We start from the raw sequence: 25,277 nt of genomic DNA on the forward strand, positions 1-25,277 counted from the left end.
ACAGACAAGACAAGGATTTCCTACAGAAAGAGTGAGTGTGTGTGTGTGTGTATGTGTGTGTGTGTGTGTGTGTGTGTGTTTAACTCTGGCACTGGGACAAAATAACATCATACATACTGTACACATGCTGTGCATGTAATATCCCTCACTGACTTTCATTTTCTTCTGCAGACATTCCTGAAACCACGAGTTTATATGAAGACATACCAGATGCTTCTAGTAAGTGGAACAAAGTGTGTCTTAGATTATTCGTTGTACCATTTATTTATAAACATTGTTTACAAACTGTAACACTAAACTCTAATGTAAAAAAGGTTACATAGAGATTTCATTTTAAATATCAGGTGTCTGAAGAATGAATATGTTCTATCTCCCCAAACATTTTGTACATACCACGGACTGGTGGGTTATGCTGGTCCACGGATTTTTATCGTCTTCACCCATGGGCTTACCCTGACTATGACGGAGTATTGGTATAATCAATGCCCTTCTCAAAAGTCTCAGTACATAATGACCAGCCGCAACTTAAGAGACAACAGCAGCAGGTGTCAGATATGTTCTAACAGGAGAATCCAGTGATAAATGGAATATGTTTTTCTCTTAAGATCTCATAAATTATTATTCTGCTGATTCGTTTTGTTGAATAGTACAAACTTGCAGAATTAAATGTGTATTAGATGCAACCAGGAACACAGCTGCTTCCCTTGGTTTGCTTATAGCTATTGCATGCTCCTCCAGACACTGTCCTTGCTGTCATTGGTCTCGGGGACCAATAAGGCAGTGGCAGGAACAGGGATTGAAGATAGCTCCAAATGTCCTACGTACTTACTATCACTGACATTCATTGCCATCCTGTAGCCCCTCAGCAGCAAATGGGAGGCTGTTCAGGGTCTAAGGGTGACCGACGTTTTAACACCTGTAATGGCGTAGAGGATCAGAGGATATCATATGTCACTTTTGACATCCATGACATGATATTGAATCACCATTCTTTAAAAACAGTATTTATACTTGAAATTCAGCAAACTCGTCTTTTTAATTATGTGATATTTGAACCAGTAGACCTATGGTCTCCTATTCCAGTACTCACCACATCTCTTTTTCATGGACCACATGAATGACATTACGCGAGGCATAACTTTTCGGGTTCCTTTTGGAAACCTGGGCACCAACACTCTCAATGCTACTGCTGTTGATTCAGGGGTAACGAGCCTACGTTCAGAGGTTTAGCATAGCCAGATTCACACTAGAACAAAATCAGCCTGAGATGAAAATGGTGATACTACTAGTGTAATGGCCTCACTTCCACCACTGTCAGGAACTTCCTGTTGTATAACTATTATCTGAACCCAATACGCACATTTAGAAGGCGTGGCTTCAGCATGAGCAGAAAAACTAGAAACCCTCTACCAAACTACCTTGGTGCAAGTTTGCCAATAGGAGAAAATTCTGATAGAAGAAATGGTGTCTGCTAGGGAGGACAGCAGCGAGATTTTCCTAGTACCATCACTGTTTGCAAGGATTGATCCACGATGCATTAATCTGGAAGTGTTATACACTTGACAATATGACCACCTGACAATATAACTACTATGAGCTAATTGGTATGAGCGAGCAGGCGCAGGCCTCTGCGAATCTCACTCTTTTATTGCATGTACGATTGATTTAGTCCTTCCCTGAGACGGGTTTAAAACCTGAGAATTTATCACAATTAGTCCTCTAACCTGCCCACGTTTTTGCCAATGTTTGGATCAGAAAATAATTCCGAATATATGAGAAAATATCCCGAGACTTATATTTTAAATATTTGCTTCAAACTGTGAAACAGGTGTGAAAGGCAAAATGTACACTTTGCTTTGCGCCTGTTGAATATGGCAAGCATTACTTCAAATTATAATCCACTGCACGCTTCTTCTATGAGGGAAGCTATAAGAGAAAATATCTCGTGGAACATGTTGCACAGAAAGACTTTGGTGGGGCATTTAGGTTTGTAAATATGGGACCTAGCCTAAGCTATATTTTTCAATATAAACAACATCGAATACATAGTCCCGGATTTGGTTGACTGAAGCTGTGCATGAACAGGCTGGTAAGACTTGGACAAATTGACCTCCTTTCCCCTTCGGCATTTACTCTAGCACTCAACCAAACTATTCTCAAACTATTTTCATTCTGTTGCAACTAGACTTAGATGCCTAGCAGCATACCTAGTCCTCAGTTTGAGAATGGGCACTTCAAGCATTTTATAGCCGATCAGCAGAATACTCCATGCAGAAGGCTTCTTGTTGGTAACCCTACTCCTCTGTGCAAGTTTCAAAAGTGCTTACTACATCAGTACAGTTTTGTGAGTACTAGATTACTACCTCAGATACCACCACGACTGTGATTAAGCACTATATTGCAGTTTCCCCTTTTCCAATGCTGTTCTACCAGTTTTATCGCTTTAGGTCTCAGATTTTAACCTGGCGCTCAAGCATTTTGTTTACTTTAATGAGCCCTGGCAAATGTACTCCTATTAAGAGAACTGTGGTCTTACTGGTTTTATGCACAAATGTTTTAACACTAGTAACGTTCTTAATACTGTAAAGATTGTAATTAATCATACAATAAAGTGTGTATATATGTATATATATATATATATATATATATATACACACACATATACTATACACATAAATATATCACGTCTTTTCCAGGATGAGCATAATTTTTTTTTGTTTCTATTTTTTAATTTTTTTATTCAAGGTGTTTCTGTATTACGAATCTAGCCACTAGGTTAGCCGAGCATTTATTGAAAGCACAGGTAACAAAGAACAATAAAGTGAAGGTCAAGGGTTGAGCAAAGTGCAAAAAAAAACCTGTTAAATACGGGTAAACTCTGAAGAGGTGGATTTTCAGTTCCTTCGGGAACGTGCTGAGATCTTGATTCAGTCTGATGTAGTCTGCTAAACAGTTCCACCGCTTGGGGCCAGGACTTGAGGAGGCTGGTTTCTTATTCAACTCCTGATTCTATTTCTGCACCTTCCTTTGGCTTCAAAACACATCTCTACATGATCTGTAGATTGTGTTTGTCAGCGAAAATATGCAAAAGGTACAAATTGTCTGTGAAGGCCAACCAGTGTTTTATCCAGAATCACCAAATTGTCTGCCTGCTTAATAACAGTTATTGGTAGGTCACACAGATTTGGATTACATGCTCGAACTCGTCCAGATAGCTCTATCAGTCTGATGTGTACAGGGACACAATTAGGATGTTGTACAGTATTCAGGGCAAAAACCCTCTTGCTGCAAGCAAAAACAAGGAATTCTTATTTTGCCATCTTTCCAAATATTTCACTACTGTCAGCGTATTTTTAACACTGGCATTGAAACATGCTATTGGGTAATAGCTAGATGCTTCAGTTTGTGCCCTCTCTTAAATATCTTGCTACAATCAGGCTTTCACTTCCAGGGAAAGGACTTCTACTGATCAGCGAAGTACTAACACCCATCCTCAATGCATAAGATTGGCATCCAAGGCCTCTCTCTCCACTGGATCAGCTTTTTCTTAATGGATAGAACACAAGCTATTAGCGTGGCACCTTACTCCATAGAAGCCTGCAAAGTAATCTGTGGAGTACTTCAAGGTTCCTTTGTCAGCCTCACCCTCTCCAACATTCAATGCATAGATGATGCCTCTGGCCAGCATCATCCATGAATATGACATCAACATCCTTTCCTATGCTGATGACATGCAACTCATACTCTCCCTCTCAGACAAGACCCCAAACACAAGAAACAAGTTCACCACCTGCATGACAAAAGTTGCTAATTGGATGAAAGCCAACTGTCTCAAGCACAACAAAATAAGACAGAAGTAGTGATCTTTGGCAAGAACACCTCACTCTGGGACACCAACTGGTGACTGGATGAACTCGGATGCACACCCACACTCAGAACCAGGCACCTTCAAATAATCATCAACACCAGACTGGACATGACCATAGAAGTAAAAGCTGTCACATTTCCACACCCTAAAGATGCAGAGGAAGATTTTCAAATAGCTCCCTAGCAACACTAGAAAACTACCAATCACACACTAGTCACCAGCAAGTTGGTCTACAGCAACACCTTCTATGCTCGGATCACCAAGAAGATCACCAAGCAGATCACCAAGCAAACCACCCAGAACTCAGCAGCCAGACTAATTCTCCACCTCCCACACAGAATTCAAATCACACCACACCTCAAGGAGCTCCACTGGCTCCCGATACACAAATGTGTTCATTTTGAATTCCTAACACACACAATCAACGCACTAGACAACCTTACTGCATACCTACCTAAACAGTCTTGTCTCCTTCCACTAACCATCCAGACACCTCCTCTCTGCAGGACTCCTACTTGCACGCATTCCATGCATAAACAGAACCAGATTAGGGGGCAGGTATTCTCTTACATTTCTCCAACATTGTGGAACGGCCTCCCACTCCACATCAGAGCCTCTTCCTCTCTTCTTGAATTCAGTAAAAAGCTGAAGACCTGGCTTTTTAATTAACCACAGACCTGTTAGACTTATGGTGATCTTCCCCCAAACTTTTTGCCTTCACTCCTCATATTTTTCTGAATTTGTTTGTTAGCCATAGGACTCTACATTTTACCACTGCTAACCAGTGGTAAAGTGCTGGTGCTCACTGCATAAAACATGGTAAAATTGACTTACACTTGACTGGCATATTTAACTTACTTCTAAGTCCAAGTAAAGTTGTAGGCCATATGCCCAGGGGATGTAAATTAAATGCTACTAGTTGCCTGCAGCACTTATTTTCACCCACTTAAGTAACCCTTTCCATTGCAGCCTACCAAAAGTTTTAAACTGCCAATTCAACTAGGCAAAATACCAAGCCTAAACATTCTAGTTTTAATACATATCTGTGACCCCTAAGGCCTGCCCTACACAGATAATAGGCAGGGTATTTAAGAAGTTGGACATGTTCTTTTACGTTTTAAATGTCCCAATTGTGAAAAACTCACAAATTTGTTTTTCATTCCTGTGCGGTTTTATCTCCCATATGATAGCATTGAGTTACATTATCACATTTAATAAGTGCTAACTTTTGATTGACCCAGAAAGGAACTGTAATTTAAAATCCTTGCTAATGATAAAGTCCGAGTTTAAGTCACAATTGTGAAAATGCCACTTTTTGGAAGTTGGCATGTTTCTGCCTTACCCATTTGGTGTCTGCAGCCACTTCCTGGTTCACATTAGGGGTGAGTAGCATATGACCATCATGACACCAAGACACAAAACCTTAGCCTTCAGAGTATGGGTCTAGAAGCTGAACCACTAGGCCACACATGACTCTTATCTGTTGTGCCTCAAAACATAACTATAGCATTCGTACCAAAGATTTTGATACATAGACAGTTGGAAATCCTTGATTTGAGAAACCATTGCATTGTGAATCTCTCTCTTCTGTGTATTTCTTTGGTATACTCCTCCCAGAGAGCTGCACAATAGAGGGCCTAGATGTGCCTGAATGGGCCATCTCAGAAAGGATGGGGATATGGAGCTGTGAGAAGCCCCACTTGTACTTCAATAGGCTGTGCCCTTCTCTCACACAAAGTACTTCACTCTAGCCTTTTGTGCAAGGCAGAGAGGCAGGAAATGCCAGACACTTCTGTGGGAGGAAGCCTCTAGAACGTTCTCCTACTTCAAAGTGGACACAAGGTATGAAAAGGGGACTCTCAGACCCACTCTTCAGTTCACTTTCTGACCCTGTGAAAGGACTCTCAGAGGACTGCTTGCTTCTGTATCCTGCTGTGCACTTCAGAAGACTGAGCCTCCAGAGTTCTGCCCTGCTGCCTGAAGGACTGCTGCTTGAGGCTTGCACATTTACCTGAACCTAGGATAGACAGAGTGACTCCAAGGGCTAGTTGGCTGGCCCCTGATCAGAACCTCAGGGATAGAAACTGCTGAAAATGCTCCAGCCATCATAAAACCCACACTTGGACTCTACCTGACCCTTTAATCCCCTTGGAACTGGTGCTAAATGTAGACAGATACCTCATATCCAAAACTTGGGACTTAGAAACTTTTTGCCCCAAAACTGCTCTAAGTTCCAAGAGGAGACCAGGACCTACCTGCTTGTCTATCTACCCAAGGTGCACCACCGGTCGGCCTGACTTCGCAAAAGCTTCCATTACATTCTTTTTGGCTGCAGCAAATCCTGTTCTGCGGCTCCTCACAGAAGGAGTTCTGACCACGTGAAGGCCTCTTTGGCTACAGCCTGCAGTTTTGTTCCACTGGACATATTTGATTTCCCAAAAAATTGACTAAGGGCATGATCACGACCTTGGCGGATGGGATACTCTGTCACAAAGGTAACGGATATCCCACCCGCCATTTTACAAGTTTCATAGGATATCATGGAACTTATAATATAGCGGTTGGGATATCCGTCACATTCGTGACGGAGTAGCCAACTCGCCAAGGTCATAATCAGGCTCATTGTCCAAACATTGGAATCTCCACCGTGACTTCATCCAGCAGCTCCCCACAGCATCTCCTCCTTGGACACTGCCGTCTGCCTTGCCTCACTGAACTTTACCTACTCAGGAATTCTACGTTTAAATTTACAAAGGTAAGCAGACACCAGGGCAAATCCAATTTGTGTAACCCACAAATGCTCCATCACGGTTGGCCATAACTTTAGATTTTGTCCTGGTCTCGCGCAACAAGATGTCTGCAGTTGGTGCTTTATTCCTTTAGGCTCTATTTTTCACTTTCAAATTTAAAAAAAACATAATTTTAATTCTAGTGATTGGAATTTTGCTGTTTTGGTGGCATTAAATAATTTATTGAAATTTACTGTTTCTTTCTAAATTGGTGTGTGATTTTTCTTGTGTTGTGTTTTGACTTTATTCCTGCTTGTATGCTGCATAAATACACTAGGCATGGTCTCTAGGTTAAGCCAGACTGCTTGTACGCCAAGCTACCAGATAGTTCAGCACAGGTTAATTTAGTGACTTTTTTGTGGTTCACTCTGACAAGAATTGTGGCTGTTCAACCAACAACCCAATTTCTCACAAGCGGACACAGGCAGGACTGCACACAGACAGCTGCGCAGCACCAGGATACCCTCCTGGATGATAGTGAGCTTTACAAATACACATAACATAGCAAAGGTACTTGCTACTGAACATATTTTATACAATTCAGAAAAAATGCTATTCTATACACATTTATTTGAACCCACCTTTCCCAGCGAAATTTCTACACACATCCACAATCCTCACATTTTCATTCTATTTAGGACGTCCTGAATACTAGCATTACACTATTTGAATATGTCTATTCATTTTTCTACTAGGTTTATTAGTCTTTTTTAATTTTAATGTAAAGATTACAATGGATTTTAATCCTTTTCTATTAGGAAATAAATAATGTTTGATGATTCCTTCTAGTCACAGTAACAATAATTGTTTGGACCTTTCCTCTTTCTGTAATCCAACATTTAATAATGTTTTGACAGATACTAATCATTGCACAATGTCAATCTAATGACTGAAATTTCTCTAAGTTCTTAGCTGTCCATAAAATATATATTACCCTTGTGAAAGGTTTAGATTTGCTGCTGTACTGTTTAAAAATGAGAGCCTTAACAATGATCAATAGATCACAAATTCATGTACGGAATATCTCCAACCCCCGATCAGAGATCAAAACAGAATCAAAGTAGATCTCAAACCTCTATTTATCCCGGGGTATCTCCATCAATTCTTCCATTGAATATTTTAGTTCAAAATGAGAAATTTACGACCTTCACCTTTTGCCCTTGCATTGTATATCTGGGGGAAATCTCAACCCCCACGTCATTTTCATGTGTACTTCAAACAAAATACCGTTTGTTCTAAACATTTGCATTTAGAACCCCCACTGTGAAAATCATATCAGAAGGGTACTAGTTAATTTAAAATCTCGGATTAACTAAAACACTTGCTTCAAAATCAACAACTGAGGTGCAATGGGTGTCAGATATTTGTTACAAAATAAAACTGTAGTAATTTGTCAATCTTCTTTCAATGTAAATTTAACCACTAAAAGTTTTTCACAATTTAATGTTAGACAAATGCCTCTTTAGTTATACCCAGCCTGTAACACCATGACAAAACTTCTCTTTGCAAGGCTTTTTTTAGATCTAATTGCAAAAATACAGAACACCATATACTTTTCTAATACAAATCTTTTCATTGCCTTGTCTCCTGGTAAAATATATCATCTTCAATACAGGATCTTAAAAAGTTCCCAACTGATAGTTGTGAAAAAACTGAAACATTTTACATAATGGCTGAATGACCAGAGTTAGGTACATTTCCGATTGGAATTATATTTCCCTGTGCATTTTATTATAACTGGTAACCATAAACCTAAAAGTTCATGGTTACCAGTGGCCTAAAAGTTAAATCAGAAAACATTGCGCTATTTTTTATGTGGGAAAAATACATCAACAAAAAGCAATTCATATAAAATGCTTAATGTAGTCTGGTGACACCTTATCTTCTGTTAACCTCCGTGAGTTAATAGATTCTGTTGCCATAGGAATTTTCCTTATTGTTGAATTAAGAAATACTTTCCGAGCAGCAGGAAAATAGGGCCTGATTTCGAGCTTGGCGGAGGGGTCACTCCTTCACCATCTTGGAGGATATCCCACCCGCCCTGTTACAAGTTCCATAGGCTATAATGGAATTGTAATACAGTGGATGGGATATCCGTCACGTTTGTGATGGAGTAAGCTCCCTCACCAAACTCTAAATTAGGCCCATAGTCTTTTACCAGAGGACTCAGCACAAAAGTTGTATAATTTACCTCACCTATTACCATAGTATCCATCTGAAGCTTACATCTTATACTATTAGGTGATTTCTTTATTATTTATTTAATTTGGCCTTTCTTATATTTCTTTTGACTAATCTTTTTGTTATTGTCTGCCTTCCTGCTATCAATCAGAACTTCTGATGTTTCTTTTTGTTAACTTTTTCTTCTTGGTCTTCTTCTGTTTTTTAATCAACCGTGTATCGCATCCAAATTGGAATGCCAATGTATTTTTTTTTGGCTACATCATAGCATTTAATGATGCTCAGGAATATTATGCTGTGACACAATAGCCTCATTGAAAGGAGCAGTTTTAAAAAAGAATAAGGTTAGATGGCATCAACAGAGAATCATTCTCCACTTCTAAAAACAAATTGTGATCAATAAAATAACATAATAAAACTCACTGCTCTGTGAGCTAAACTGTTTTTTTAAATCAGACAGAGTGAAATCAAAATGAAACTTATGAATTACAGTATTGTTGGAGATGGCCCTTCTTAGGGGATTTGCCTGACATTTTTAGATTTTTCCTCCTGGCCTTTTGCTGGCTAGATTTGCGTGGCCTTAGGACTCTGGGCACTTTCCCACTTTACTGTGATATGAAAGTGTGCATGCCCTGCCTACACATGCTAGGAGGGGGTGCTTATGTACTTGGCTCAGGTGCTATACCTCAGAGTGCCCTGTGAAAAGGTACACCACATACGCTGGGCGGGTAGAGCCCTGGCTACAAGTGGGACATTGCACTGACTGTGCTACCCACTAGGATAGCCTGTGAAGCATCTATTGGGCCTGCCAATGCAAGCCTGTGGAGGCACAGTTGCACTTGGGCTTAGGTTGGCACTACTAACTTCGTAGCCATTCCTGAGGGGACCCTCTGCTACCCCTAGAGCATCCCTTAAAGGGTGGGGCAGGTGGTAGACAGATGGCTGGGCAGGTACACATGGGTGTCCCATGCCTGGTAGGGAAAACCCCCCATGTGGGTTTCCTACCTAGGGGGGTCAGCTCTTCCCATAGGTTTTTGCTGAATCCCTACCCAGTGCGCTTAGGGCCCTTTCTCACTGTCAATACAGTGTGGATGTGGGTTCACCTTCCTACATATATGAGAAATTGACGCTGGCCAGTGAGTGCGCTTGCCTACTGGCGCGCCAAACATGTGCCGAACCTGTCATAGCAGACCTGTGTGCGCACTTGCCCCAATGGAATGCTTGAATATGTATCCAGACTGTCCAAGTAGTCCTGGTTGTGCGCACTAACATCTATGGTGCTTTAAACCTGTGTCCAGCCTGCCATAGCAGGCCTGTAAATGCGCACTAGTACCTAGGGAGGTTTTAAATAATATTCATCCAGTGTGTCGTAGCAGGCCTCGGTGTGCGCAATAGCAACTATGGTTCTTTAAACATGTATCCTGCCTTTTTTAGCAGGCCTGTGTGTGCACTTGCACCTAATGTGCAAGCTTGTATGCGTGCAAGGGCAAGTTTGTCCAAAGAGTGAAGAATACCTATGTGTGTTTTCACTGCACAGGAGAGCTGCTCTACCCATAGGGTTAACATGGGGGAAGTGTTACAATTACTCCTAGTTGCAACAGTGGATTGTAGCAGAGCAGTCTCATATTGTTTACTATCATTTGATTTGCCCTGACAAGCCCATTTCCATGGTAAAGTTGGTTTTGTCAATAATCATGGAGAAATGCCAGTTCTAGAAAGTAGACATTTTGCTGCCATAAAACGCTTTCTGTGCCTTTTAATTCAACTCTAATCTACACTGGGGTTCAAGGAACACATCTGTGCATTCCACATTGAAAGCTATAAAACAATGGCACACAACTAGAATGAAGAGCTCTGTCATTTGTCGGTCTGCCATGATAGATTGGAGGGAGAGGTTCTGTCACTTGGCCTCTTGGAGCCAGATCGTGGCTCCACTAAAGATTGAGATCTGCATTCCACAGCCCCAGGCCAGACAGGACTGAAATTTAGGGGAGACATCTGTGGTTCAAAGAGAAACCCTCTGAACCTCCTCCAACTTCAAAGGCACACTACAGTATACCTACTGGTGCCACAGTGCAGCAAAGTAGAAATACACTGCAGGAACATGGTACAGAGACCCTGAACCTCGTGGTGCACACTACCAGAAGAATCTGTTGTGCACAAGTAGTAATTACTGCCCTATGAATGGACCACACACCCTGGTTGCTGCTGGGTAGCACCCTGAAGTGTGCTCTCCAAGGGCTTGTTGTCTTGCCCCTGTTCTGTAGTGCAGGTCTCAGGGACATCAAAGACTTCCAGCGAGGGACCTACACATTATACCTGTGTCATCTGGAAAGTTGTGTCCTCTTAAGTGCCTACATCATCTGCTGGACATGCATAGTTGTCTTGTTGGAATTGAGCCGATTCACTGGTCATGGGACCCCATGTGGCCTGCTTTTGTTGAGCATATTGTATTTCTGTTGTGCAACACCTGACTGCATGCTCATTGTGTGCGGTGTCCAATTCACTTTTTGCGACCCTCGAAGGTGGGGGCATACCCACAGCAGTGTCGCATTTAAACTCGTACGGCACCACTGAACTTTATCCCCGAGTGTGTGAACAGGTTTGTCTGGCGGGTTCAAGTCATTGTGCACCAGAAGTTCTGCCTCATTCCAGGAAGGTACAGCATTGGTAATTCTTTGTGTGCAATCAGAATTGTCTGATGCGACTCAAGTAATCGCTAACTAGATGTTGTGCCTCCTTCCAGGGAGGTGTGGATTTGGTAACTCTTTGTGCGCAACTGGTAAAGTTGGAGGCAACTCTAGTCCTTGCACCTCAGAAATTGTGCCCTCTTCCAGGGAGGTGCGGAACTATTTGGGTGTTGGAATGCCTGACTTGTCTGTGCACCACTATGAACAGCATATGTCCCAAAGCGATCCTCCCATTGTGCTTGGCAGACAGGGTCCTGCGCCGGACAGCAGTGTGCGGAGACCCCTGAATGAACTTCCAGAGTGGTGGGCAAGCCTCCATTTGTTGACTGTTGCCTGATCAGCTATACCCCCCCCCACCTTTTATCCCAGGATCCTGAAAAGTGTACATCTGGCCAGTGTGGCTTTGATTTGGGGAAAGGTTGCTCATATCTCCAGCTCATGCGGGTCAGATAGTCGGAACTAGCTGGAGGGTGGAGAAATGTTTGGACCCAGGAGGATCTGTGAGCGCAGTGACCACTAATCTGCTGGATATCAGTGCACATCATTAGGATGCTGGGAGCAAGTGTGTACTAGCCCGCCTGATATCCATTGCACTGTGTAGCAGTGTGGAGTGAGTGAGTGGGCGTGGTTGCTGGTGATTGACTACACCTCATGGCGGTGTTGCCGTACATGTTGTTGCTTTATCAGAGGTTGACGTTGGGTTTTACCTGTGTGGTCTAGGCCTCAAAGCTATTTAAAAGTGCTGCAATTCTCTGTATGTACACATTGCTGCTATTGCTGTGAACTGGGTGTGCACCCTATAACTGTGTGATATTGAATTGGGGGTAACAGCTAGGGTGGGTCCGCATGAGAGTGCTGGGTAAGAAAGTATTATTTTTCCCACATGTACATACTTCTAATGTTGTTTTAACACAATTAGGCCTAATACTGCTATTGATATTTCTAAATGTGATTTATGCCCAGATTTACATGATGTTCATGTTGTATTATTAATGTGTGTGTTGAATACAAACTTTATTTACATACACCTCGTGTGAAGTCTCATTTGTGACACTTAGTGTGTTTGGTGTGTGAAAGTGCTGTGCGAATGCTTCAAACATTGCCCCTGTGACAAGTCTGACTGCTCTGTGCCAAGCTACCCAAGGGTGAGTGCAGGTTATACAGTGAGTGTGATCATCCACCCCTGAAGGGAGTGGTAGATTCTGTCTGGCTAGGGCCTCACCTCAGCCCACCAGAACATGCAACATGCAACCTCCAACAAGTATTATTTTTTTCTCTCATTTGTTATGATTTACTGATTCCAATATTGATTATGTGAGGACACATTGTACAGGCAGAAAATTAACCATAAGTAGTTCTAACTTGAGTCATATTTACATCTTTTAATGGTGACACCTAAGAAGCCACTAATGTTTTGTCTGTGAAAAATAGTCAGTGATTATCCTTTTCATAGGAGATTTCACATTTAAAGTCTCACTTTTATCAGTTATGTGAAACCAGGTATGTTTTTACATGTCACTTCAGAGTTTTCCTTTATACTATTACTTGATACAAGTACCTTAGATAGAAACAGAAGCATTTTACAGGTTTATTTGAACAAAATATCACAGCATCCTCACCACCTATATAAAATCTTTAAAAACTAAATGACCAGCATGCCTGTCCACTGCTCCCGGTCCTGTCTGCGTGTCAGTGAAGTGCTTATCCTGCTTCAAGCAGTGACTCATCACTAACACTCAGGCCTAGATTTACAAAAACACCAGGCAAAGCAGTGTAGCAGCAAAAAAGCTGTGTTACGTTGCGTGACAGGGAGGGAGCAGGAGAGTGTCATAGCTACAAAGATTTTGTGGACACCTTCCCTTTCCCTAGCGCCGGCACTGATTTGAGCTGCTGTGCCCCATGCACCCACCTTTGCGCCATAGTGCAAGAGTGTGTACGTAAGTCTAGCATAGGTTTTGTACTGGAAGGTTACCCTTTCAGTACAAAATACTATGCTTAGACACACTTTAACCCCTTAGCTGCTGAGCCTCACCCCGACTCCCCAGTGCTGCGCCCTTTTTTTTAGCTATCTGGGGTAGTTCACGCTTAGGCCTTCATAACTTTTTGTCTATATAAGCTATCTACGCCAAATTTGGAACCTTTTTTCTAACATCCTAGGGATTCTAAAGGTACCCAGAGTTTGTGGGTCCCCCTCGAGGAGACCAAGTAATTAGCCAAAATACAGTGAAAATTTAGTTTTTTTTTTCAACAAATTGGAAAAAAAGGCTGCAGTAGAAAGCATGAGTTTTTCTCCCTGAAAATGGCATAAACAAAGGATTTGCAGTGATAAAATCAACATCTTCCCAGTTTTCAGGATTGGGCATACTTGAATCAGAAAAACAGATTTTTCAACATAATGTTGGCATTTTACTGGGACATACCCCATTTTTAATGTTTTTTGTGTTTTCAGCCTCCTTCCAGTTAGTAATAGAAATGGGTATGAAACCAATGCTGGATCCCGGACGGCTAAACATTTCTAAAAAGTAGACAAAAGTCTGAATTTAGCAAGGGGTCATTTGTGTAGATCCTTCAAGGTTTTCCTACAGAAAGTAACAGCTAAAATAAAAAAAATATTGAAATTGAGGTGAAAAAGAGCCATTTCTGTCCACGAGACACCATCTCTGCTACTGACTAAACGCTCGCTCTAAAACACTAGCCTGTGTAGACAGTCACAAAATTGCTGGTGGGTGTGTGTGTGGTGCATGCAACAGTAAAGATCAGTCACCATACCTTCACTTCTTCCATCAATCAGCACGTTCTCTCAAGACACTCCCAAAAAAAAAAAAGACACACTATTTCTTCACCATACCAATCGTCACAGTCTTTCGCACTTGTGGCACCCAGTCCAACAATCATTATGGGTGCTCCCACTCCCATGACCTCCTCCTCAGATTCCCTCCTTACTTCCCAGCAAAGCGCCCTTCATCTCTCCATAGCCCCCCTCGCACATACATTTAATTTGTATTATAGTGCAGGTAATGGCTGACTTTACTAATCGACTCAGCTATTTACATGAACCTTCTGCGCTACTTTATAGCGTCAAAAAATGCCACTGGACAAAAGTCAGATCCTTTTGTAGCAGAAACATAATCACAAGAGTTACTTGACTTCTTTATTGCTGCCTAAAAGCTACAGTTGAAACGTGTCAGTTGAAGCATTGCTTTGAAGACACAAGCTGCAACTGCAAGCAAACTGGTGGTGAATATATATATATATATATATATATATATATATAACCTATATATCTGTAAAGAGATCACTTTTACAGGTGGGTGTGGATTTCCCACAGGGAAACCACACGCATTGACAAAAGCGATCTCTCTCTCTTTATAAATATATATATATATATATATATATATATATATATATATATATATATATATACATATATATATAGATCTACATATCTATATCTATAGATATACATATCTATATATAGATATATCTATCTATATAGATATGTATATCTATATATAAATATATATATAACTACATATAGATCTATACATATATATAGACCTATATGTAGTTTTAATAGCTGTATGATTTAGTGAACCCCAGAGAAACCATACAACTTTTAAAAAAATGATTGCCCCCACAGGGGGTCGCCCTGCTCACGGGCGACCCCCTGTCAATTTCATTTAAAAAAAAATGTTAAACATGGAGGAGGGGGGGGGGGGGCATGATCCCTCCGCCCCAGTCAGTAAACGTACTTTTAAAAAAATTATTTGGCCCCGGGGGGCTGGCCCGTTTCCAGAGGGTGCTGACCCCTCCAAGTGAAATCACTGGTCTCTAGTGAGTTGCCCTGGCCTCAGAAGGCCTTGTTTGAAAGGGGAGAATCTCCCCTTTTAAACTAGGTTTTCCCGAATGGTAGGGAGGCCAGTTTGGGCCCGTTTTCCCTACCAGAGTAGGAAGTGGCCGTACCTCTGCTTTCTGCTCTGGTGGGGAAAACAGATTGTGACGTCTGCTCGCCTCGCCTCGCCTCGGGGGAGACACAGAAGCTCTTCTGTGTCTCCAGATGGGTAATTAAATTTAAAAAAAATCCTCCGGTACAAGGCACCATAGGATTTATTATCCCCCTCCCTGGTGTCGGCCACTGGTCATGACGCACACCAGCGAGGTAGTGTGGGTGTCGGCCGGAGGTTAAAACGTTTCCTACTTTGTATACGTGCTGCACAGCGCATCATGCATGCAAAGTCAGAAACATTTCTCCTTTTAATTTCTCCTTTCGAATTGCTTTAACTTTTGGAGCAAAACCCTGTCTACTATTGTTTGTAAATATGGTTTTGCGTCAAAAGGCATAGGTGGTTGCATGGGAATGCCCATGTACCACAAATGTAATGCCCCCTTGGCTCTAAGTAACGCAAAGCAGTGCTTCACGCTGCTTTGCTTCACTTTTATGATGCTTTTCAATTGAAAGCAAGTTTTGTGCTGGAAAGTAAATTAAGAAAAAAAAAACATTTTGCGCTGCTTTGCAGCTCAAAATTTTTGTGAATCTCCCCCTCAGTGTCAGGTTATGCTGCTTAAATGTTGAAAGGAAAGGTTTGGAGGAGTGGCCTAAATCCCAATCAACCAATGACAATAGTACTGCTACTGGATCAAACCAGCCCAATGGGTACAAAGCAGTAATCAAGGTGAAACAAGATATGCCATGTCAGCATGTGCAGCTAAAAGGAAAGCAGTGAGGTTTGGGCTCGGCAGGTTCCAAATCAGGCAATGACAATAGTGCTGGCTACTCTGGTAAGGCAGACCAGGGAATGTTATCATAATCACAGTACCTCAATCCTAAAAGGCACCTGTCCTGTTAATTCAATGGCACAGCCGCTCCTAAGTACTTCTATAAAGTGCACTGTGTGTTTAGCGTAAAGCAGCATTCAAGGTAAACAACCAAGGCCCAAATTTACAATCATGGCACGCAATGCAACGCAACACAGCAAGACACCTTCAGCACTATATTGTGTGACAGGATAGGACAGGATTGTGCTGTGTCTTCTAACATATGGTGCATTCCTACTCGCTCCCTGCTCTGGAGAACTAAGTGCAGCCTAGTGCCGATGCAGACCCCTTGCACCATTGTGGAAAACTGTCTGCTTTACAAGCAGTATTGTTATTTTGCACAAAGCAGAACCTTCCTGCGCAAAAACAATCCTTTGAGGTTTTTCCCACATGTGTGCTGCATAGGAATCGGAAACTCCAAGGATAAATAAACATATTTCTCCTCATTACGCCTCACTGGGGAAGCCATATCATTTTGATGCATTCCCAGATTTAGCCGGTCATTCTGACCCTGGCGGTCGGTGATAAAGCGGCGGCCAACCCGCAAACAGGCCGGCGGTCAAAAAAATGGTATTCTAACTCTGGCGGGAACCGCCAACACAGGCCGCCACATTAACACTCCGACCGCCACGGCGGGACCGACAAACAGCGCGGCGGTCACCGCCAACAGGCAGGCTGCAGACAATGTACCGCCCACCCTATCACAACTCACCAATCCGCCACCTTTTCCGGGGCGGGAGACCCGCCGATAAAAACACGGCGGAAACAGACTACGAACGGGAAAACGCTCACCTATATACACTCCACGAGGAAGGAGGACAGCATGGAGCCCGAATTACACATCCTACCAGCTATTGTCTACCTGCTCATCTACAAGGAGTACGAACGTCGGCGCAGACGACGACGGTGAGTACTGCACCTACGACACAGGGGAGAGGGGAGGAGAAAAGCTTACGGGCACACACATGCGCCATACACCCACCCCGCCACCACAAATACCTACACCCCAATGCCGAGCAACAAGTCAGAGTGACACCACACAAACCCCCCGGAATAATGTAAAGACACAATTTAAATGTTCGATAAAATATATGTATAAATAGTTCCATTGAAGGAATGGCAAATATGCCATATAAAAGATACAAAAATAAGGAATGAACATAGTCAACAAGATATCCATAGGCAAAAAGTCCGGCACATTCCGTCAAAGTTCCATAGTCCGTGGGCCAATGTGCACAAACACATGGGCAAAGCCCACACAGGAGACCAGATACCATTGGAGAGAACACTGCAGGGGCATCAGATGATAAAACTACAGGCACCTCAGGGGGAAGGGAAGGGGGGGCACCTCAGCCACATGAGTCCACGACGCCAGATCCACGAGGGGCCTTCAATGCCCACTGTCCCATCCTGGGGGGTGCAAAGCCACAGTCCATCAGATGGATTACCAACTCCACTGTGATTGGAGGAGGCATGGTGCCCCGAGTGCTCCCTAAAGCCCTGCTCGACACAGAACCGGCACTGTCAATGGGCCAGCGGTGCTTGAGATGAAGGGCCCAGCGGAGCGGTGCTTGACAGGAAGGGCCCAGCGGAGCGGTGCTTGAGATGAAGGGCCCAGCAGAGCGGTGCTTGAGACGGCGGGGCCCAGCGGAGCGGTGCTTGACAGGAAGGGCCCAGCGGAGCGGTGCTTGAGATGAAGGGCCCAGCGGAGCGGTGCTTGAGATGAAGGGCCCAGCGGAGCGGTGCTTGACAGGAAGGGCCCAGCGGAGCGGTGCTTGAGACGGCAGGGCCCAGCGGAGCGGTGCTTGACAGGAAGGGCCCAGCGGAGCGGTGCTTGAGATGAAGGACCCAGCGGAGCGGTGCTTGATGGGAAGGGCCCAGCGGAGCAGTGCTTGAGATGAAGGGCCCAGCGGAGCGGTGCTTGACAGGAAGGGCCCAGCGGAGCGGTGCTTGAGACGGCGGGGCCCAGCGGAGCGGTGCTTGACAGGAAGGGCGCAGCGGAGCGGTGCTTGAGATGAAGGGCCCTGCGGAGCGGTGCTTGAGACGGCGGGGCCCAGCGGAGCGGTGCTTGACAGGAAGGGCCCAGCGGAGCGGTGCTTGACAGGAAGGGCCCAGCGGAGCGTGCTTGAGATGAAGGGCCCAGCAGAGCGGTGCAGAGACGGCGGGGCCCAGCGGAGCGGTGCTTGAGATGAAGGGCCCAGTGGAGCGGTGCTTGAGATGAAGGGCCCAGCGGAGCGGTGCTTGAGATGGCGGGGCCCTGTTCAGCGGTTCTTGCCCCGGCGGGGCCCTGTTCAGCGGTGCTCCTCCCGGCGGGGCCCTGTTCAGCGGTGCTCCTCCCGGCGGGGCCCGTTCAGCGGTTCTTGCCCCGGCAGGGCCCTGTTCAGCGGTGCTCCTCCCGGCGGGGCCCGTTCAGCGGTTCTTGTCCCGGCAGGGCCCTGTTCAGCGGTGCTCCTCCCGGCGGGGCCCGTTCAGCGGTTCTTGCCCCGGCGGGGCCCTGTTCAGCGGTTCTTGCCCCGGCGGGGCCCTGTTCAGCGGTTCTCCTCCCGGCGGGGCCCTGTTCAGCGGTTCTGTTCAGCGGTGCTCCTCCCGGCGGGGCCCGTTCAGCGGTTCTTGTCCCGGCGGGGCCCTGTTCAGCGGTGCTCCTCCCGGCGGGGCCCGTTCAGCGGTTCTTGCCCCGGCGGGGCCCGTTCAGCGGTTCTTGCCCCGGCGGGGCCATGTTCAGCGGTGCTCCTCCCAGTGGGGCCCGTTCAGCGGTTCTTGTCCCGGCGGGGCCCTGTTCAGCGGTTCTCCTCCCGGCGGGGCCCTGTTCAGCGGTTCTTGCCCCGGCGGGGCCCTGTTCAGCGGTGCTCCTCCCGGCAGGGCCCTTTCAGCGGTTCTTGCCCCGGCGGGGCCCGTTCAGCGGTGCTTGTCCTGTGTGTCTAGGGAGCCAGACCTGGGCAAGACTTCCCGCTCATTCACCATCCGAACTTGCGGTCGCGGCGCCCTCCTGTTATGTAGTCCTGGGCCCGTGGGTGTCGTCCGTCACACCCGGGATGGGGCTGGTGGGGCCCTCCTGGGCAGCTCGCCTGCTGCCTGACTTCTCCGCCCTGCTGCCCTTGCCCTCCTTTGCTGGAGCTCTGTGGCCCTTGCCTCCCTTGGATGATGTGGCAGGTGACAGGGCAAGGCTACTGTCCTTGGTGGCAGCCGTCTCAGGCTTGTCGCGCCGGGCCTTTTTCTTCTTTGTCCTCTTCCCAGGGGGGGGCTGGCTGTCCCCTTGCTGCTGGCCGATGTTCCTGCCCTAGGATCTGGTGGACTCCAATAGCCCTGCTCTATGGTCACAGTAGATGCAGGGCTGGTGGTGGCTGAGGTGCTTTTTTTGGTCTTACCAGATGGAGGGGGTGGGTCAGTGATTGGAACGAGTTCAAGGTTGGAAAGGAAAAGGACTTGGGGAGGGCAGGGACGGGTAGGTGAGGTGGGTTTGGGAGTGGAGGAAGAGGATGTGGTTGTAGGAGAGTCAAGTGTGCTGTCTTTGGGTGCAGGTGCTTGTGACGGAGGCTGTCGTGAGGTGGATGGCTGTTGGGTGGGTGGCTGCCTGCGTTTGTGTGCTTTGGAAGAGGGGGTGACAGACACACTGGGAGAGGACACAGGGGACGTGTAAATGGCAGTGGGGGTGGTGACTGCACGTGTGTGGACTGTAATGGAGGGTGTGCTGGTGATGGAAGTACTGGCTGATGGTGGTGTGCATGCAGGTGTGAGTGGAGACGTCACAGGGAGGGAGGGGGGAGATGAGGAGGTGGGGGACACAGAGGTGGTAGTGACTGTTGGCATGTCTGCATCTGGATGTTGCTTGGGTGAATGCTTGTGGGATCTGTGGTGCTTATGTCTGGATGAGCTGCCCTTGGGTGTAGAGGTGTGTGCAGGCTGGTCTGATGGTGTGGATGGGATAGGCAGAGGAACAGGAGACTGGGACTGGGTGGAGGGAGTCAGAAGAGGGAGGCTGGAGACAGGGACAAAGGCTGCCGTCAGTGCTGAGGCCAGAGCGTTGAACGATCGCTGATGGGCAGCCTGACCCGAATGAATGCCCTCCAGGTATGCATTGCTCCGATGCACCTCCCTTTCTACACCCTGAATGGCATTCAAGAGGGTAGATTGCCCAACAATGAGTGTCCTGAGGAGGTCAATGACCTCCTCACTAAGGGCAGCAGGGGTAACTGGGGCAGGGCCTGAGGTGCCTGGGGCGAAGGAGATGCCCGCCTTCCTGGGCGATCGGGCACGGAGCGAAGGCTGAGGGGCTGCTGGGAGGGCGGGGCTGGTGTGCTGGGTGGCGGCTGTACCTGTTGTGGCGGTGGGCACGGATGTTGCCGCCACCGCTAGGGAGCTCCCTTCCGAGGACGTGTCGGTGTCGCTGACATCTCCACGGGTCCCCGTTGTGGAGCTCCACTCGCCCTCCATCTCACTGGTGTACTCGGAGTCTGTCGTATGGCCCTCCAGGGCCATGTGAGATGCAGCTCCCTCGTGCTCCAATGCCACTTCTCCTCCGCCAGATGATGCTAATGCACACATGAACAGGAAGACAAAGAAAATGGGGGGGGTGGAGAAATGAAGACAGGTTGAGTGCATGCATTTGCAACACCGTTGTCGGAGAGGACAGACACAGAAGCCCCTTGAACTAGGCCACGCAATGGGGGTACACTACTCAGTTATTGTGACTAGTCCTACGGGTCTATGGACGACAAATGCACACATGGGTGAGGTCGGACCATGGATAGCTGTACTTTGCACCCTACAGAGGTGGGGGGTGGGGGCACAGGGCCGTGTCTAACGGAGGGGCCTAGCCTACAGAATGCACCCTGGCCTGGAGATAGCCACAGCCCTCCTCCCCCACCCAGACACCTTCCCTCCGCTCAAAGATAGCAGAATGTGCTGATACTCACCCCCTTGTGTCTGCTGTGATGTCCTCACGCGCCCATCCAAATTGGGGTAGGCCATCGCCAGGATCCGGGACATCAGGGGGGTCAATTGGCGGCTGGCACCCCTCCTACGTTGGGAGGCCATACCCAGCAGAGACTCGGCGGTCTTTCTGGTCCCGCAGCGGATGTCCTCCCACCTCTTTCGGCAGTGCGTGCCCCGTCTGTAGTGGACCCCCAGGGCCCAGACGTCCTTGGCGATGGCACGCCAAATGTCGATCTTCTGATGGGCGCTGACCTATGTGACATGTACAGGGTGGTAAAAGAAATCGCATCAGTTTTCTGCCTGGTCAATGTGAGTGGCCTCCCCCTCCCCAACCTTGCCATGTGGCACATGCTCTCATCTTTCGTGCGTTGCAGTCCTCATCCACTCCCCTCCCCACCATCTTACATACACCCCACTCAACACAGGCATAGCCCATTCAACGTGCACCCTGTGTACTAACCTGTTGGTCTGGAGGACCGTAGAGTAGCGCATACTGGGGGAGGACCCCATCAACAAGTTCCTCCAATTCTTCGGCAGTGAAGGCAGGGGCCCTTTCCCCAGTCGCAGCAGCCATTGTATCTCCCAGACCGAGGTCACAGCAGCACTTGCAGTATAGGTCCTCTCCTGTGGATGATCAGGTCTCGAGTGATTAATCAGATAGAAAATGGCGGTCACGCCCGCGGCGGTGCGTACCGCGACCGCCGGCGCACATCGTCATTGGCTCCTGAGACCCATAGGGTTCAATGTTAACCAATGCTGCTTTGCGCCGCGGTCTGCGACCGCCTACCGCCACGGTGTGCCACGCCAGCGCAGTTACCTCACATCCCACTGTCACACTTCACAGGTCAGGCAGCCGCCATTTCAAGGGCCCACATGGCATGATTTCTACTGCGTCACACAGGCCTAGGCCTTGCATAGCCACTCATACAAGCCGTTCCATGCATAGCGATTCGTGTACTGTGCAAGCTGTGTGAACGTACCTGTGGGTTGCTTGACTCTGTGCTCCATGTTGCCCTTCCTAGGCACCGTCCGCTGGGACTTGCGAGGAGAAGGATGAATCCTCCTGTGTACCGCCCGCTGGTGGACCTGTCGACAATGGAAGAACGACATATCATACTTACATACCGGCTTGACAGAGCAACTATACATGAACTATGTGCCCAGCTGGAGCCAGACCTGATGTCCCCCATCCGCCAACCCAAGGGGATTCCCCCTCTGGTGCAGGTTCTGTCAGTACTCCATTTTTTGGCAAGTGGGTCTTTTCAGACAACAGTGGCCATGTCATCTGGGATGTCTCAGCCTATGTTTTCTAAGGTTTTGTCCAGAGTGTTGTCTGCCCTGATGAAATACATGCAGAGCTACATTATTTTCCCTGAGGTGGGCGAATTGGCTACAGTGAAGGGTGATTTCTATGCCCTTGGACATATCCCCAACATCATTGGTGCCATTGATGGGACCCATGTGGCTTTGGTTCCCCCCAAAGACAGTGAGCAGGTGTACCGAAACAGAAAAAGTTATCATTCAATGAATGTCCAGGTGGTCTGTTTGGCTGACCAGTACATCTCCCATGTAAATGCCAAGTTCCCTGGGTCAGTGCATGATGCGTATGTCATGCGAAATAGCAGCATCCCTTATGTGATGGAACAGCTACAGAGACACCGTGTGTGGCTAATTGGTGACTCTGGTTACCCCAACCTGTCGTGGCTACTGACCCCAGTGAGGAATCCCCGGACCAGGCCAGAGGAACGGTACAATGAGGCCCATGGGCGATCTAGGAGGATCATAGAAAGGACCTTCGGGGTCCTGAAGGCCAGGTTTAGGTGCCTGCATATGACAGGGGGATCCCTCATGTACTCACCAAAGAAGGTGTGCCAGATCATCGTGGCCTGCTGTATGCTTCACAATCTTGCATTGCGACGCCAGGTGCCTTTTCTGCAGGAGGATGGTCCAGATGGTGGTGTTGTTGCAGCTGTGGAGCCTGTGGAGAGTGAAGAGGAGGAAGACGACGGGGACGACACGGACAACAGGGATACAGTCATACAACAATACTTTCAGTAGCACACAGGTAAGGAACAGCCACCCCAATTTACATTTACTTGAGGCCTCATGCGTCTCCACTGTCTGTGTTTCCCCCCAGTTCCTGTTCACTGATTTGTGACTTTCCCTTCCCTTTTCAAAGCTGTACGACCCACTGCCTGACTTCTGCTTTGTTTGCCCATGGACTAAAGCTTATTGAAAATGGTATGTTGTCATCACAAGGTAACTGGCCATTATTGCACCGTTATGTGTAATACATTTGTTAAGAATACAAGCAGACTCCTGTTTTTTTAAGTGGAATAAGTCCAGTCCAGTTCTCAGTCGCACAGGTGCATTGTCCATATGCTTGTGGAAGGATGGAGCAAGGGCAGTTCAAGGTTGGACAGGGTGACAATGTGGGACAGTGGGATGACATCAGGGGGTATCTTAGGCTGGCGGGGGTCTTGCAATCCTACTCTGTCTTCTTGTGAGATCTCAGGTTCCGCTTGCGGGGTGGTTCATCTTCTGCAGGAGGTGGGGTTCTGGTGGCCTGTCGTTGTGTGAGGGCCTCCTGTCCACTAGCGGAGGTGGTAGGCTGTTCCTGGCCTGGGCTAGTGACAGGGGCCCTTTGGGGTGCCACATGGTCCCGCAATGTGGTGACGATCTGGGTAAGGGCCAGGACGATGGTCCCCATTGCGGAACCGATGTTCCTCAGTTCCTCCCTGAACCCCATGTACCGTTCCTCCTGCAGTTCCTGGATCTCCTGGAACCTGGCCAGTACCGTCGCCATCGTCTCCTGGGAGCGGTGGTATGCTCCCATGATGGTGGAGAGGGCCTCTTGGAGAGTCGGTTCCCCGGGCCTGTCCCCCCCCTGTCGCAGAGCAGCCCTCCCATTTACCCTGTGTTCCTGGGCCTCTGTCCCCTGGACGGTGTGCCCACTACCACTGCCCCCAGGTCCCTGTTGTTGTTGGGGTGGTGGGTCAACCTGGGTGCCCCGTAGGTGTGGACACACCGCTGATTTACGTGCCCTGGAGACAGAGGCATGGGCCCGCTGGGTGGGAGCTGTGCTGGTGTTCCCAGAGGGGGTTGGGTCTGGTGTAGCCTGTGGCTGTCTGTGGGGAACTGACTGTCCAGAGGTCCCCGATGGGCCGGGCTGGTCGTCTGGCTCCAGGGAGACAGAGCTGCTGTCATCGCTGGGGGCCTCTTCTGGGGGTGGGATGGACATCTCTGGACCCTCCGTGGTGGTGTGGTGGCATTCGGGTCCTGCAGGGCTATAAAGGTATGGTTATTGCTTCTGTGTGTGGCATTTCGTGTGATGGGTGGGTGTCCGTGTACCCATGTGCAGGCATTTCCTTGTGGGGACTTTTGTGAGTGTGGCTTGTGGGGGTGATGTGTGTGTGCAGTGGGCATGCTTTGGTGATGGGTGTCCATGCTTTGTGGTCGCATGCAGGGCTTGATGTTGGGATGGGTGGGTTGTGATGGTGAGCCTTTTGCTAGGGGTTGGTGTGATGGGGAGGGGGTGAGAGTGGGGGTATGATGTGACATGCAGGTGGGGTGGGGGTGGGAAGCAGTAGTGAAGATTTGCCTTACCAGAGTCCATTCCTCCGCCTACTCCTGCAAGGCCCTCAGGATGCAGGATGTGCAAGACTTCCTCCTCCCAGGCGGTAAATTCTGGGGGAGTAGGTGGGGGTCCGCCGCCAGTCTTCTGCACCGCAATGTTGTGCCTTGATACCATGGAACGCACCTTCCCCCGTAGGTCGTTCCATCTCTTCCTGATGTCCTCCCGATTGCGTGGATGCTGTCCCACCGCGTTAACCCTGTCCACTATCCTTTGCCATAGCTCCATCTTCCTGGCAATTGTGGTGTGCTGCACCTGTGCCCCGAAGTGCTGGGGCTCTACACGGACTATTTCCTCCACCATGACCCTGAGTTCTGCGTCACTGAACCTGGGGTGTCTTTGGGGTGCCATGGGGTGGTGTGGTTGAG

The 25,277-nt window shown here is 47.5% G+C and overlaps 1 protein-coding gene across 1 annotated transcript in view; it reads left to right on the top strand.

Annotated features, from left to right (window-relative positions):
• NOSTRIN (nitric oxide synthase trafficking) overlaps nt 1–25,277 on the top strand; it is a 554,795-nt gene that overhangs the window by 488,562 nt on the left and 40,956 nt on the right. Inside the window, exon 16 of the mRNA XM_069221364.1 lies at nt 172–219. Coding sequence (XP_069077465.1) covers nt 172–219 — 48 coding nt within the window. The remainder of the gene's footprint in view (nt 1–171; nt 220–25,277) is intronic.

Source organism: Pleurodeles waltl, chromosome 3_1, assembly GCF_031143425.1.
Source record: "Pleurodeles waltl isolate 20211129_DDA chromosome 3_1, aPleWal1.hap1.20221129, whole genome shotgun sequence".
NCBI lineage: Eukaryota > Metazoa > Chordata > Amphibia > Caudata > Salamandridae > Pleurodeles > Pleurodeles waltl.